General features: G+C 42.7%; 1 protein-coding gene across 2 annotated transcripts; it reads left to right on the plus strand.

Moving 5' to 3' along the window:
• The first annotated feature begins 5488 nt into the window (after nucleotides 1-5488).
• LOC310804486 (keratin, type I cytoskeletal 18) lies at nucleotides 5489-13049 on the plus strand. Of its 2 annotated transcripts, none has more exons than XM_083669746.1 (9): nucleotides 5489-5557; nucleotides 6931-7328; nucleotides 7742-7824; nucleotides 8133-8289; nucleotides 9504-9668; nucleotides 9895-10041; nucleotides 10542-10759; nucleotides 10992-11017; nucleotides 12129-13049. In XM_083669746.1, exons 2-9 carry the CDS (start codon nucleotides 6936-6938, stop codon nucleotides 12242-12244), a joined length of 1305 nt encoding a protein of 434 aa, XP_083525872.1. In that variant the 5' UTR covers nucleotides 5489-5557; nucleotides 6931-6935; the 3' UTR covers nucleotides 12245-13049. The 2 variants fall into 2 exon arrangements, with proteins under 2 accessions (XP_083525872.1, XP_083525873.1); XM_083669747.1 differs by having other exon boundaries at nucleotides 9916-10041.
• The last annotated feature ends 3636 nt before the right edge of the window (nucleotides 13050-16685 follow it).

Genomic DNA, 16685 nt, shown 5'->3' on the forward strand with positions numbered 1-16685 from the left:
TGGTGCATGGCTCTTACCCCGTGCCTTAAACCAGACTCTGCCATGCAGCTTGGAGCACTTCTCAGATCCTCCCTGGATAGCTCTGGAGTAATTGTGTTGAGTGGTCACTTTTGCATTTCGGAAATGTAAACAGTAAACACCCTGCCAGCATGTCTGTCTGGTCTGTAACATCACCCTAACAACAAGGCATGGAGCCCAGTACAGCTGGGCAAACAGGAAATAATGACTTAATGACAAAGAATCAGTGAAACTCCAATATCTTGAAGTTCCATGGAGTTGGATCTCACTTGTTTATTGATCATCAAACTTTGTTGTGCTGTGATGCAATGACATCAGGTGAATTTAAGCGTGCTAAAGCATTATCTCGGACAGGGGCGCAAGAGGGACACTATTCAAATATCGCTGGGAGAACTGTAAGAACAGAGGCAATTATTTGTTTTTCTGTGTAGAATTTGTTTTTAGATATTAGTTGGTTGATTTGTGTGTATTTTAGAATGACATCTTTCTCCAATTCAAATAAATTAAATGTCCCTTTCACATTGAATATGTGTGTGACAATGTTTATCTCTGAGTTAATGAGGCAGACCTCTGTATATTGAAACATTGTTTATATTTCTCTTTGTCTTACACAAAGTAAAAACATGCAGTCACGCAAATAAATGTTTCTAATGAGAAAATGCTTTTCTAATTTACAAATCCTCACTGTATTTTTCATTCATCTTGTTATACTTTCTTTAAACTTAAATTCATGTTTATGTGTAACCCAAACCTTTTGGAAAGAGAGGGGTGTGTCACATTAGGGGTGTGTCCCTCTGCTGGTCTAATGACATATGACAGGGGTGAGGAGGGGTCAAGTGGGGTCGTGAGCTGCATCCTGACATTGCATTAGCCTAATAATTTATTTATTGATTTAGCAGGAACTTAAATCCATGCTGACTGACTCATCTCAGTTAGATGTAAGTGTAGGTATGGAGTGTATATGAGGGTCATGTGTGTGAGGCAAATACACTTGGCAAGGGATCAGACCTTGGCTTGTTACTGCATGCACAAGCCTGCTCCAGCAAGCATAGGTCTTCTACCTCAGCTTGAATGATTTGTAATGAGTTATCAGCTTCGAGACCTGTTGGTATGTTGTGATCGTCACCCTGTTGGTGAATACATCAGACGTCTCAGTGTGTCATCATTGCACAGGGAGTCATGGAGCGTGGAGCATAGGGAATACTCAGATAACTCAGATGGCCAGCAGAAGAGTAGTTTCAAAGCTACACCGTTACACATTTTACATAGTTCTCTGCCGCCCCCTCTTGGCAGTCATGCATATTGGCCCAATAAGGTTGATCCTCCACCAGACCAGACCACTCGGTAGCTTAGTCTTTCTTTCACAGGCCTGTATTATCATCTTCCTCTACAGGACATGCTTAGTCTGCTTACAAAGATTCAAGTATTTAATCTTTTGTACCCCCTCATATGCCCCTTTAAAAAGATAGTGATTTACGTGTACGTATCACCATTAACCACAGAGTGGCAATATACACTCAATGAACACTTTATTAGGAACACCTGTACACCTTCTCATGGTGGAGGTGGTGTAATGGTGTGGGGAATGTTTTCTTGGCACACTTTGGGCCTGTTAATACCAATCAATCATTGCTTGAATGCCACTGCCTATTTGAGTTTTGTTGCTGACTATGTGCATCCTTTCATGGCCACAATTTACCCATCTTCTAATGGCTACTTCCAGCATAATAACGCACCATGTCACAAAGCAAAAGGCGTCTCAAACTGACACTAACCCTGTTTCATGAACATAACAATGAGTTCAGTGTTCTCCAGTGGCCTTCCCAGTCACCGGATCTGAATCCAATAGAACACCTTTGGGATGAGGTACAACGGGAGATTCACAACTTCAAAGTGCACCTGAAAAATCTGCAGGCATTGCGTGATGCAGTCATGTCAACATGAACCAGAATCTCAAAGGAATGTTTCCAACATCTTGTGGAATCAATGGCACGAAGAATTGAGGCTGTTTTGAGAACAAAGGGAGGCCCTACCCAGTATTAGTATTGTGTGACTAATAAAGTGTTCAGTGAGTGTACACCAAATAGCCCCACCGTGGTCATATGTCTTGGAACATTACATTTTCTGTCTATAATCAGTGAGCAAGAGAAAGCATATGTTGTATATCCTTATGTAAAACAGTTGGATGTCAAAAACAGTTATTCATTATAACATATGCACATGGCGTTGAAAATATATGCAAATGGTGTTTTTGTCCAAAATTTGGTTAGCATCAGTACTCACAGAGCAGAGTCTTTTTAGGAAGACAGGGTAACCTGCACAACAGGGGAGGGTAGTGGAGGCAGAAATCGTAGTTACAGCCTCATAGTAATGCATGGAATGGAACAAGGTATGAAACACTGAGGAATTACTTATTCCATGCATTACAGCCTCCACTGATGCACAAAGGGCTGTAGCTTACATGAATCCACATATCTGTTCATAAAGCATTTGCATTTGCCTCCTCCTCCACTGGACTGTGCAGTATTATGATTAGAATGCAAAACACCTATGACCTCACAGCAGTGGCCAGCTGGGTTACTGGTTAACGTCTTGTGACTGACATCGTCCTGCTTCTTAACTGATCTCACTACAGCCATAACCTGCCACATCACTGTGAACACATCAGTCATTTACATATCCTTTTGACATGTCGCTGGCATTGTCCCGCCCCTTAACTGATCTCCCTACAGCCATAAGCCATAATCACTGTTAACACATCAATCATTTGAATATCCCTTTGACTCACCCCATTGGTATTGAGGAGTTATATGTATACAGTGCCCTGTGTAAGTAATGGGACAGTGAAGCATTTTTTCTTCATTCGGCACAATTACTATGAGGTTAAAGTAGAGATTCTCAGCTTTTATTTGATGGTATTTGTTTATGCATAGTCCCCCTATTTCAGTGTACCCAAAAGTAATGGGACAGATTTATCAAATGTCCAAATTCAGCACTCATGTTTAGTATTAGGTGGACAATCCTTTGTAGACAATAACTGCCTGATGTCTGCGACCCATTAACTCCACCAGATCTTCTCTGGTGATGCTCTGCCAGGCCTGTACAGCAGCCATCTTCAGTTGTTGTTTGTTTTGAGGTCCTTTTGCCTAAAATCTTATTATCAGGAAATGAAATGCATGTTCAATTGGATTTAAATCTGGAGATTGACTTGGCGAGTCAAACTTTCCACTTTTTGGGTCGTTTTGGCCGTGAAGAACTCCCTAGTTGCTATGGTAATTATGGTGAGCATTCTTTTGTCATCTACTATGGAAGTCTTCATTGGCCTACCAGCCCGTTTGCAATTTCTGAGGTCATTCGGATTCTTCAGCCTAATAATGGCTTCCATGACTTTCATTGACACCTCTTTGGTCCTCATGTTGACAGACACCAATAGCAAACTCCAAAGGTAAATGCAAATCCTATAATCGATACTAGACATTGACAGCTCTCCTATGCCTGCACAAATGATGTGACAGAACACACCTGACTTACCAGAAACATCTGTCAAGCCAGTTGTCCCATTATTTTTGGGTAGGGGGACCATGCATAAAAAGTGTTGTAATTTCTGAATGGTGAAACCAATATGTACACCAATACCATCAAATAAAAGCTGAGATCTCTACTTTAACCTAATAATAATAGTTGATAGCACATAGATAGTTCCTTTAGGTTTCAACATTTACAGACTTCTTTAGTTGCACCCAGGAGCAGAGGACGCCATGGAAATGGTTTCAGTGTGTGATGTTAGTGCTCGTGGGTGTTCAAATGAGGTGTGTCTGACATCTCAAGGCGCATCTCCCTCAGTATGTCTGATGTGTGGGTGGCAACTTGCAATGCAGCAGGCTTGGCTCCACATGTATCTCAATTCTCAGGTCTCTTAAACACCACACATTGAACAGCTTCTTCTGACTAATTACACGCTGTGTAATTGTCTACAGTGACATCCTTGTTTTTAGAGAAGCTGTTAACAAGTATACACTATGTTTCCTCCACTATGAGTGGAGGAGATGTCTACAGTACATGTCTTGAGGCTACAGCTCTGATGCAGACTCCACATCTTGTGTTACCCAAAGTGCTTTCATAACTTTTCTTCCTCAGTGTTCTCTTGTAATATATCCACAATAGTTAGTCCTGTTGACTGACATATGGAGCTAGAGAGAGTAGGAAAAGGTCATAGAACTATCTAGGGTACCATATATCAGGGAGTTTATAAACAAAGAGACAGGTCAAGTGAGTGAGATGCTTCGGTCAACACTCTTTGAGAGAAGTGTATTTGACACTGAGGTTGCAAATGATGGGAATGTTCTTATAACTTATATAACTTATAACTTATAAAACATGTTTCCTTGAAACATTCAATGTCCATCTGATACTACAATGTGTCTCTAAATCCATTTTTCTATGCCAGCAACATTACCATTGAAACACTACAAATGCTGTAAATATAAGGTTTACACTTTTTTGTTGTTGTTAAAACATCATTTCAAGAAGGGAATCTGAAGAATAGTCTGTACACATCATGTTTCAGAACGGAAGTGCATGGCAGGAAGTTGGGAGTGAATGGATATATTTCTGGAAAACAGACACACACACACACACACACGCACACACACACACACACACACACACACACACACACACACACACACACACACACACACACACACACACACACACACACACACACCTTCCCTGTAACCTCCAAGAACTCCAAAGATTTGTATGAATGGGAATACACTTTAAATGTCTGACATGCAAAGAATATGTGTCATATTCACTGCATAAAAACAACTTTTCATTTTGTGACTAGTCAGCTTTTGGAAATTATACCACAGGCAAGTGGTGAGTGTCAACAGGGTGTGATTCCCTGACCTTCAGTTCTCATGATTCTGCACATACTGGCCAGTCACCTAGAGTATCGCCCCCATGAAGATCTAAAGATACTGCTCCGGGCATCTCTGCATTGGTGTCATATACCTTAGTTCTAAACATGTAACCCACAACAATCTTTAGGACTAAATAACTTGTGACAGTAGGTACTACATCTCTATATAAATCGCTGGAGATTTATATTTTATATTTTATATTTATAGATTTATTGTTTTATCATTTATCATTTAGTATTTCTGATAGCTGAAAACCGACATTTTCAGAGCATGCAGTTTTCAGTTTTATCCTGACTTTTTAGAATGGGCTTTTGGTTGTTGTAGAACATAGCCTGCAAGTTGTTTGTTTAGGTCTTTCAACAAGTTGTTGAATATTTCATACTACTCTTCTGGGGGAAGTTCAGGTTACCTCTAGCAGCAGGAGAGAGGGACTCTAATGTCTAAACGAGGCTCCACCCTCATTACTGGTTTGCAGGTGCATTGACCACACCCCTTTAAAACAATTCCCCTCCCCTTCACTACCTGCATATAACTGCACCTGTATCATCAGTTTCATAGCAGACCCAACATTCCTCAGGATCTCCCTTTCTCTCATTGAAGCAAACAGCCACCACGTAAGTGAATTGAATTTTCCTGTATTATTTGTCTAATACATTACTCGAGGCCATATGTCAAAACTGGAGACTAATCTAAAGCTAATATGAAATACTGTATAGACATTCCTACATGAATACTGTAACTGTTATTAAGTGAGCTGTTTTATCAGCTGAAAGATTATATAATATTTAAAAAAACAAGAAGCATGAAGTATGGTCTTATTTCATATGACCATTACAACAAATACACATTTTTCTGAATGTTTAGTCATGTTGTTAGAAACTCTGTAGAGGATCAAATAACAAGAACAGGGAGGTCCTCTAATCCCCAATGAAAGCCCAGTGACTGGAGCTTGTTTGACATGCAAACACCAAAACAATACTCTCCATCTACGTCTATTCTAGAAACTTCTCACAATGCCTCTATTATGTTTGTCATTTCTCTATTAGCTATTGTGGAATATAAATGGAGCTCATTATCATAGTAATGGCAGATATGAGACTTCTCATGGCTTCTGAGAGGCTCTCATGATAGAGGGTTGGACGCAGTCATTTGCATTTTGATTGTATGCTGGAATGGCTTTAAGTACTGCTTGGAAAGAGCTCAGATACAATTCAGAGGCCGTAAAGTCAGTTATCCATTCAAATGTATCACTTTATGGCTGACTTTTAGTTTGAATAGACAGCCTCTGTTGGTTCTTCAATGGATTGGTGGAAATCTAGCCTAAAACATTCCAAAGTATGTTTTGATGAGAACACCACACCACAATGTAATGTAGGCAAGGCAAGACAACTTTATTGATATAGCACATTTCATACACGAGGCACGAGACTCAAAGTGCCTCACATAAAAACATGTCATACAATAAAATGAAATAATAAAATGAAAGAAGAAAAGAGTAAAGAAATAAAAGTGCAAAAGTTAAAAAGCCAAAAAAAATGCATTGTAGTAAAAAGTGCAAAAATTAAAAGTGCAATGTAGTTAAGAGTTTAGGTTAGTATTGGCGTTCCTAACAATAGGAACGTTAATTATACCTTGCGCGCTTTTCAGCCCTGTCTGTACTTTGTATGACCCAATCACACTCTTCCCATATACTTTCTGGTATATTTAATGCTCACATATGTAGTTACTGCATATGAGAGAGTTTTTCATCCATAACCAAAGGTTTGTTAGCTTTAATATTTTTTGGAATGCTATGCTGTAAGAATCTATATTTCTAAAGGTACTACATGTGACCTTTTATATGTGAGTTTCTATACTCAGTTGCAGCTCCAGACCCCAACATAGAGATCTCTTTGGAGGTCACATTGTCATGTGTCTGAAGGCTAGTGAACATCGAAGACGAAATGACGTTAACATGAGCATCTCCTCTGCTATCTCTCCCATACAGACGTCATGGCGTCCAGTTTCTCAGTGCGGAGTTACTCGATGGGCCGCCAGCCCTCCTTCTCCAGCCTCTCCCTGAGGGACAGCGGCCGCACCCGCTCCAGAGCCGCCGTGTCCTTTGCCGGCGCCGTCCCACTGAGCCGCTCCACCTCGGTCAGCCACGACCTGAACGGCCTTGCCGCCCTGCAGTTGGGGAACAACGGGCTGGGCAACAGCGCCAACGACAAGGAGGCGATGCAGGGGCTCAACAACCGGCTGGCCAACTACCTGGACAAGGTGCGCTCCCTGGAGAAGTCCAACGCTGACCTGGAGCTGAGGATCAAGCAGCTGATGATTGAGCGTGTGCCCAAAGGCCACGACATTGATGCTATGATGGCCCAGGCCCACGTCGTGGAACAGGAGGTAGGTACCAGTCCCTCTCTGACCCCCCTGGTAGTGTGTACTGTGTAGTAGTGGGGACAGTGCAAGGGTTGAAGTCATGACAGATGTCTAGACTTTATTTACATAGCATATTTACCGACATGTATATACCGCTCACGTGTTTTGCATATGCTCACACAGGCTCTGTTTGACTGTGGTTCAACATTAGCAGAAATTGACCTGCACTCACTCTTTCAGTTAACCTGCACTAGACTGGGTTAAAGATTAGCCTAACTTTGGCCATTTAGAATGAATGGTTACAGTGAAATTAGAATGGAATGTGTTGCCTAAATATGTCTGGGTGACTTTAAATCAAGAGAGGTCCACCTTCGGTGACTGGGTTAGTGGTAGTAAATGGTAGGAATGTCAAAGTGCTAACCCAGGTTGTTTCTCAGGTGAGGAGGAAGACACTGGAGAACGCTCGCATCATGTTGGAGATTGACAATGCTAAACTGGCAGCTGATGACTTCAGGATCAAGTGAGTGTGGAATGATGAGCTCCCTTGTCTTTACTTCTGGAATTCAGGTCAATGTGTTGGATGTGAAAGCAGTCGGCCTTGGGGACAAAGAGCCATAAGCAGGGTTTGGGGGTGTATGTCTGTTAGTAATTGTGTTTAAGTTGTATTAGACGTTATTTGTGCGAGTGTGTCCACTGATATTAGATTATACAAACCCTTGGAACCATTTGTGAGTGAGGTCAGTATGTGTATTTGTATAGTTTATAAGTGTATACAAGTGTAAGTAAGTCTCATGACCACGTCCACCACCCCAACCCTCACTCTCCCAGGTGGGAAACAGAGATGGTGATGTGCCAGTCTGTGGAGAGGGACTGTGTGGCTCTGAAGAAGGCCAAGACTGACCACGACCAGATCATTGTCAGCCTGCGCGGAGACCTGGACAGCCTGAAGGAGGAACTCTACTTCCTGAAGAAGAACCACGAGGAGGTCAGAACCGAGAACCCAACGAATAAATGGTCCTATAGAGGTGGAGGGGTGGGCGTAGTTATGATTCCAAAAAGGTTATTTGGCTGTGGGAGAACCCTGTGGGAGAACCCTTTGAAGAACCCTTATGGGTTCCATATAGAATCCTTTTGGGTTCCATTTAGAACCTACTGTGGAAAGGGTTCTACATGGAACCCAAAAATGGTTCTTCAAAGGGTTCTCCCACAAGGTCAAGAGTTTTTATGACCACATAACCTGGACCATCTCCATATAGGCTCTAGTTATGGGTCTACAACCAGGGCCCTGATTTTCTCATGGTGAGGTCATAATGGTTTAGAAAAATGGCCCTTGTTATGCAGCAGGAGAACAGAGTAGTCCTGTATGCCTTGTTGCCCACAGCGTATCGCTCTGTATCCCTTTATCAGATGGGGAGGGTTAGAAAGGCGCCATGTGAAACTCAATTCCTGCGGTCCCTTTGTCTTAAGTAACTCGAGGTCTGGGTCAGTTCTCCTGGCCCGACTCAGGTCTCCTCTGGAGCCCCTGTGTACAAATTACCACTTCAGCTCCCTCTGAATAGCCAAACTAAAAGCTCCTTTGAAGACATACATAATTTTGTACTTGAATGACGTACATTATTTGTGTGTGTGTGTGTGTGTGTGTGTGTGTGTACAGTAAGTGAGTGTAAGTACTATGTGTGTATGGGTAGGTTCAACCCTTCCTGTTTTCCTATGGTGTGTTAAGTCTCTGACTGGCACCAGACGTGCAGGGTGTGTTTGGAAAGCAGGGTGTGGTCCCAGTGGCATATGCATATGTGGCATATGTTCAGTCCATTAGGATGTATGTTGCACACCATGGCACACTAGTACACACGAAGAGGGCACATTGAGAGGGCAAACTGCAGAGTAACAAGAGCTCATGTCTATCAAGTATTCATGGAAAGGAGATTAATAATGAAGAGGGTCTCACCTTCTCTCTGTCACTGAGGGGTGTAGAATTCATAGGACACACACACACACACACACACACACACACACACACACACACACACACACACACACACTCACTCACTCACTCACTCACTCACTCACAGAGAAATGCACATATCCTTCAAAACATGGACACAAATACAGAAAACATAAGAGAACCGTAGTCTGGAACACACTGACACATAAACACACTCATACTTGTCTTCGATTTCCTCCTCTGTGTGTCTGCAGGAGCTAGGCTTAATGAAGTCCCAAATTGCGAATGATAAGGTGAATGTGGAGGTGGACGCCGTCCGCGGGCCAGAGCTGGGCACAGTCCTCGCAGACCTCAGGTCCCAGTATGAGGGCATCGTCAAGAACAACAAGGAGCAGGCTGAACAATGGTACCGCAAGAAGGTTAGTGCAATCACTGTACAGATGGTCAAAGTAACCATAAAACGACGGGTGCATTCAGGAATATGGAACGGGTTTAGACACGCATAGTTGATAAGGTAAAATAAGGTACTTATACAGTTATATTCAGGTGTCCGGTAACAAAGAGGGTACTTTGAGTAAGATTGCGTGTATGTAGTTTGTAGCCGTATACTATGCAATGTTCTAAGTAACATAGGGTTGCGTTCAGTCGAGGTGTGTTATTTCGCAGCTGGAGACCGTGCAGACTGAGGTCAGGCAGAGTAACGAGGCTCTGAGGGCGGCTCAGGGTGAGCTGGTGGAGAGACAACGCTTCCTGCAAACCCTGGATGTAGAGCTGGACACCCTGCATAAACAGGTGAGGCGGGGGGGGGATCTTTCACCGCCGAGCTTTCGTTTCACTGGGGAACATTTACTGTAGGACGGTTTCGCACAAAGGTGCAGTGTCACACCTTCTCTGAGACTCTCACCCTCTGTCTTGTGTTAATCCTTGTTGACTGTAAATATCTCTGTCATCCCAAAGCTTGTCAGAGGGATCTTAGTTTTTAGAATGGTTCCCTGTAATGCTGTGTTGTAGGTCTTAGTGCCTTACATAGATGGGTGAATTCGTAGGTCAATGAGAGCATTTGGCCAAACTGTACATTTTCCTGTGGGACAACCATCATTCTACTTGAATATGAACCTTCTCCTCTTTCACTCTCCTTTGCACAGTGTGCATTGGACTGTCACGAGAGGGTGTATTGGATATCAGTGGCATCTCGAGTGTGTGTGTGTGTGTGTGTGTGTGTCTGTGTGTGTGTGTGTGTGTGTGTGTGTGTGTGTGTCTACTTTCTAATGTGCCCCCATCGTCTCCCTCAGGTGGCGGCGCTGGAGGGTAACCTGGGCGACACGGGTCACAAGTACGCCCAGGAGATGGAGCGTCTGCAGGCCACCCTGTCTCAGCTGGAGGAGGACCTGTCCCAGCTACGTCTGGACATGCAGCGGAACAAAACCGACTACGAGCAGCTGCTCCGCATCAAACAGAACCTGGAGATGGAGATCGCCACCTACAGGAGGCTGCTGGAAGGGGAGGAGATGTGAGTCACGATGATGTTGATGTGATATGATGTGATAGGGGGGGGGGTAGGGGATGCTCTCATGCCTTCCACTGCAAATAAAGGATCATTTTTGGCTCAGGTTGCCGTGCTTCGAGTAAACAGAAATGTGGCTTTGCCTGGGAAACCAGCCAAGCCAAGCCATGACTGTCTCATTCATTTCTTTGAGGTCATTTGACACATTTTAACTCCAATGTTTTCATTATTTATTCAGGCTGAAGGAGATGCCGCCACCGAAAAGTGAGTATCAGTGGAACACTTCCTCATTGACCCAATTGACACATTGATTTGCTGTTATAGCCAAACCAGAGACACATTCACTGGAACTGGCTAACAGTGACCTTAATCAAACAGAGGGTGCGGAGGGCCACGTGGACATCATCAGGGCTACAATAGACCTCTTTGTGACAGACTGGGTGGCAGAAATAGCCCTAACATGTGGTCCACTGTCTCTTTAACCTAGACTGTTGATTTGGAACAGATGTAATGAATGCCCCATCAGGTAACTCATTTGGCTTCTGACCATTCACCTAGATTCACCAACCAGAGTACTGCTTATCATGCTGACAACATATCAGGGAATTCCAGTGTGATAACACAGTCCCCATTCATGAATGAATGTGTCACTTCTCAAATAGAGCCTCATTCACCTGAACCTTTCTATTGAACCCACTCTAGTCAAGCTCTACTTGGCTCCCCTCTTTCTCTCCAATCTACCTTTCCCTTTATACCTTTCTCTCACTTTCACTCTCTCTCCCTCTCTTCTCCCTCAGTCTTTCTACCTTTCACTTTTCTAACTTTCACTCTTTCTCACTGGGCCCTTCTGTACTCAAAGGTTATCAGGCTCTCTGCGTGTACGTGACACACTGATGATGTGATTACAGTATTGGTTTAAACACAATAAGGAAATGGGAAACCTCTCTAGGTGTGTGTGTGTGTGTGTGTGTGTGTGTGTGTGTGTGTGTGTGTGTGTGTGTGTGTGTGTGTGTGTGTGTGTGTGTGAGGGGAGGGGAGGGGAGGGGACTTTCTTAATAGAGTGAAGCTACTCCTGCTGGCTTGCAGTCTTCTCAACCACCTAAAACCACCTATGTGCTTCAACCACATTGTGATCAAAAGAAGGGCTGTGGCCCGAGACTAATGATGGTTTCATCAACCTGCAAACATGGCAAACACCCAAAACAAGGCAGCCCTTAGCAACTGGGTATAAATAAGAGCCCAAATGTTGTAACAATGTCTCACTCAGTAATTTCATACAGGGTTCTGCAAAGGTTATTACTATGTTATTAGTGTGTTATTAACGTGACCCTATTACAATTGACAACCATTCTCTTCTCCTCTCCTCGCTACGCAGAAGAGCCTGACGTGAGAACCAGGAAGATCGTCAAGGTAGTGACCCAGACCATGATCAACGGCAAGGTGGTGGACGAGTCCAGCGAGGTGGAGCAGATAGAAGAACAGAAGAAGTGAGAGGGCCATCATCGTCATTATCATCATCATCATCATCATCACCACCATCATCATCATCATCATCACTCATAAAGAGAAGCTATGGGATTTTTTAAAATTCTCCTTTTTTTGGTCTTGATAGTCAATGTATAGTTCGTACAAATATAATCTATGAATTGAATCATACATCATTCAGACATGAAATCCCGAGTTTATCAGCGGCAACTGTTGAAGCAGCAGTGCTGTTGAGTTTCACTTTCATTCTGTATGGAGGGCCTGCGGCATTGGGCTGGGTGGAATCCACACGCATACGCACCGCACTGTGGGCATGTGACAGGGACCTGTGTCTGCTCATTACCGCTACCGTTAGAACAGTAGGCTGAAATTATACAAATTATCCAGTAGCATCACTTTAACAACTGAGATGTTTCAATAGCGCCATCTGACCCATGGGCCCTCATTGGGTCCAAACAACATGTCGGTCAGGACATCTGTTTAATTTCTATTAGCCTTTAAACGAGCATTTCCTGCTTTTCTGTGGCGCGTGCTGTTTTTCTCATTCACATGTACTGTAGTGTTCACATGGAGATGTATGTATGTATGTGTATGTGAATGAGATACCATGCCTTCTAACATGACTGTTGTTTCAATATTTAGTTTTGTGCATCAAACATATTTATTTCTGGATTTATATGTAGCAAGTAGATAGAGTAGAGAGTAGACTTCTCAAGTGAATTGCATTTCGTCAATCGTTTGAATTTTCAAAATGTGTTTATGTTTGAATCCTCTAACCGTCTGTAAGATCTGAATTAAAGGTTAATCAAAATCCAAAACTTGATCCTCTTCTATGTTCTTTAATCATGAGGTACCAAACATACTGCCTTTTAGTACAGGTACATGAACTATTCCATAAAATAGGCAGGCTAGAAGACACTATCCTGGCCATGGCACAGTATAACAATGTGCCAGTTTAGATAATTGTGTCTGTTTCCATGAGTGTGTAATTACTGCTTTGTACTATACTGCTAGGTTACCTTAATGTTGAGACTAAGTGACTGACAGATCTGATAAATGCTCCAGAGCCTATTCATCCATCATAGCAGCTATAATCATATAGGTGCATGATGAAAGCTTAGCACCCACTTATGTCCTTTCAACTGTAGCGCTTAGGTCAAATGTGACCCCCTCATCCTTGTAGAAAATGTACAGAGAGTACAACTGCCACTCAATCTTTGTTCTCTTGCAGACATAACCTTGTAATCAGGAACATTTAGCGCTGGTTAGAGGTCCCCACAGTAATTATGTAGGTGTACACACAGAATCATAAATGTTCAGGCATACTGCCATGTGGTCTCTGAACAGTGAAGTCACTCTCTTAATGTCTCTGTTTGGTATTTAGTGTTTCATCAGAGGGTGGTGTTTCTCATTTTGCGCCCATAACCTGCCACAGCTCAGAGAGTGAGGTGTGAATGAATACTGCCAATGAGTTATGCAATCCCTGACAGGCAAAGTGTTGAATTAGAGTGCATTTGATATAAAAAAAAGTATGTACCTTTCATGGTATGTAAATATTTCACTCATTCGTGTACCGGTTGCATGTCTTCAGACTCAAGACACCAATATGATGATCAAATGCCATTGTTTTCACCACAATATGGATGTTACCAGGGTGCGTACAGCTACAGATATGCCCTGTGTAATGCAGTCATTGTAGCACACCACACCACATGACTGGATGTTTGGGCATCAAGACAATATTACCGTAAAGTTTTATGTTATTGATGTTTAATATTGGTTATTTGAGAGAGCAACACTGTGTTGCTGAGGAGCCAGGGAAACACAATATAATCATTTGTTGTACAAACTATGATGCCGTCACCTTGGCACCTGGTATCACTGTGTACTTAGTGAAAAGCAAATAGTAGACATGTAAGTGTGTGTGGGAGGAGGGCTGCTGTACTGTAAGTAAGAATGTACAGTACTGCAGTATGTGTGTGTGCAAATCAATAAAATATTATTATGTGAGTTACAATGTACAGTACCAGTCAAAAGTTTGGACACACCTTCTCATTCAATGGTTTTTCTTTATTTTTTTAAATTATTTTCTACATTGTAGATAAATATTGAAGATATCAAAACTATGAAGGAACACATATGGAATTATGTAGTAAACAAGAAAGTGTTAAACAAACCAGAATATGTTTTAGATTTTAGATTTTTCAAAGTAGCCACCTTTTGCTTTGATGACAGCTTTGCACACTCTTGGCAAGGTGTGTCCAAACTTTTGACTGGTACTGTATGTGTTTAATTCATTGCAATGAACATTCACCGAGCACTTTATTACGAACACTATAGTAATACTGGGTAGGGCCTCCCTTTGCTCTCAAAACAGCCTCAGTTCTTCGTGGCATTGATTCCACAAGATGTTGGAAACATTCCTTTGAGATTCTGGTCCATGATGACATGATTGCATTACACAATTCCTGCAGATTTTTCAGGTGCAACTTTCAAGCTGTGAATCTCCCGTTCTACCACATCCCAAAGGTGTTCTATTGGACTCAGATCCGGTGACTGGGAAGGCCACTGAAGAACACTGAACTCATTGTCATGTTCATGAAACCAGTTTGAGACGACTTTTCCTTTGTAAAATGGTGCATTATCATGCTGGAAGTAGCCATTAGAAAATGGGTAAATTGTGGCCATGAAGGGATGCACATGGTCAGCAACAATACTCAAATAGGCTTTGGCATTCAAGTGATGATTCATTGGTATTAACGGGCCCAGAAAGTGTGCCAAGAAAACATTCCCCACACCATTACACCACCTCCACCATGAGAAGGTGTACAGGTGTTCCTAAAAACGTGCTCGTTGAGTGTATTTCACAGTGCATTTGTATCTGGGTGTGTGTAAGTCTCAGTGTTTGTATGTCTGTGTTTATGCTTGGACAGTAAGTGTAGGCTCTGTGTGGGTGAGTTTGACCTCAAAAGCCATCCATCATAAGTGGGGACTAGCACCAGACATTGAGCCCTCCCTGGGAGGTGGTGGTCTCTATGGACACTAATCACTGTCACAATGAACAATTACTGGAAATCTGAGTGTGTCTGTCTGCTAGGACCCCTTCCTGTAACCTAGAGGAACCTCCTCTTACTGCTGTACCAGGGAAGGGGTGTGTGTGTGTGTGTGTGTGTGTGTGTGTGTGTGTGTGTGTGTGTGTGTGTGTGTGTGTGTGTGTGTGTGTGTGTGTGTGTGTGTGAGAGGGTGTATGGGTGGGTTGGTGTGGGACTTTCCCTTATACAGTACACTCCCTCTAAGCTCCCTGGAGACACACTTCAGAAGGGGGGACAGACACAGATGAGGGTGGGTGCCACACTGTGAGCCCAACGCAGTGTCTCTCTTCTTGATCCCGTCCGGTACTCTAATTAATGGCTCCTTTCAGATGTCTATCTAACCGTCTCCTGGCACGCCATGCTCTGAGGTAGAATGACAGGATTAATTTTATACTAAATAATAAAATGCAATATAGTTTAATTTCTATTAGCCTTTATAGTCATATTTATACAGGAATATATTGGCTAGTATGTTATTGTAGCACTGCATGTAAAGTACAGTAGAGATTCTGTCTACTCATAGACAGGTGTGTTGTTGGAGGCACTAGACTACCTGTGTCACACCTGTGCTGTGTGTCTGATGGGTGCACCTCGACTGGAGCAGCTCAGAGCTGTGTTGATGAGACAGGTGAAGGCATGTGTGTGTGGTAATGACTGTGATTACTGTATCATCATGGTGGTGATGAACTACACCTGAGAGTTACGTCCCTCTCTCTCTCTCTCTCTCTCTCTCTCTCTCTATATATATATATATATATATATATGTCTATGGCTCCAGACAAAACAAAGTTATGACAAGATATCATTAATCTTCTGTCCAGAAGAATACAAGTCCCATTTTCCTGTGAAATATAAATAATTACCGGAGCTACTCAGCTTGTCAAAGGCGTAATGCTGACCAGACATTTATGCTATACGACTCATCAGAGTTTACACTCGGACAGGCAGGCATAGAGAAACAGGTCTCTGCCTGCATATTGTTCTATAAGCACCTGAACCAACCAACCATTAAGAAAACACCTTGAGTATTACCTCATCTACAATAGTTTATGATCTGTAACCTATGAGCCATGTTTGTCTATCTCATAATCAAAGTCTCAGCCTTAATGATCAGTGCCTCACGAAAGAGACATACTGTAGTCAGACTATTGCCATGCGTCATAGGCTTCTATCTGCCTGTCTGTCTGTCTGTCTGTCTATCAACACAGTGAGTGCATGGCGTGCAGAAGACATCACTAAACAGGAGAGGGATTACAAGCAAGACTGCCTGAGCAAACACCTACCTTTGGAAATGGGCAGTATTAAAAACATAAACATCTAAGTATTAAAAGACTGTTCTGTTATGTACTCAGGCT

Source organism: Argentina silus (genome assembly GCF_951799395.1).
Source record: "Argentina silus genome assembly, chromosome: 5".
Taxonomy (NCBI): Eukaryota; Metazoa; Chordata; class Actinopteri; order Argentiniformes; family Argentinidae; genus Argentina; species Argentina silus.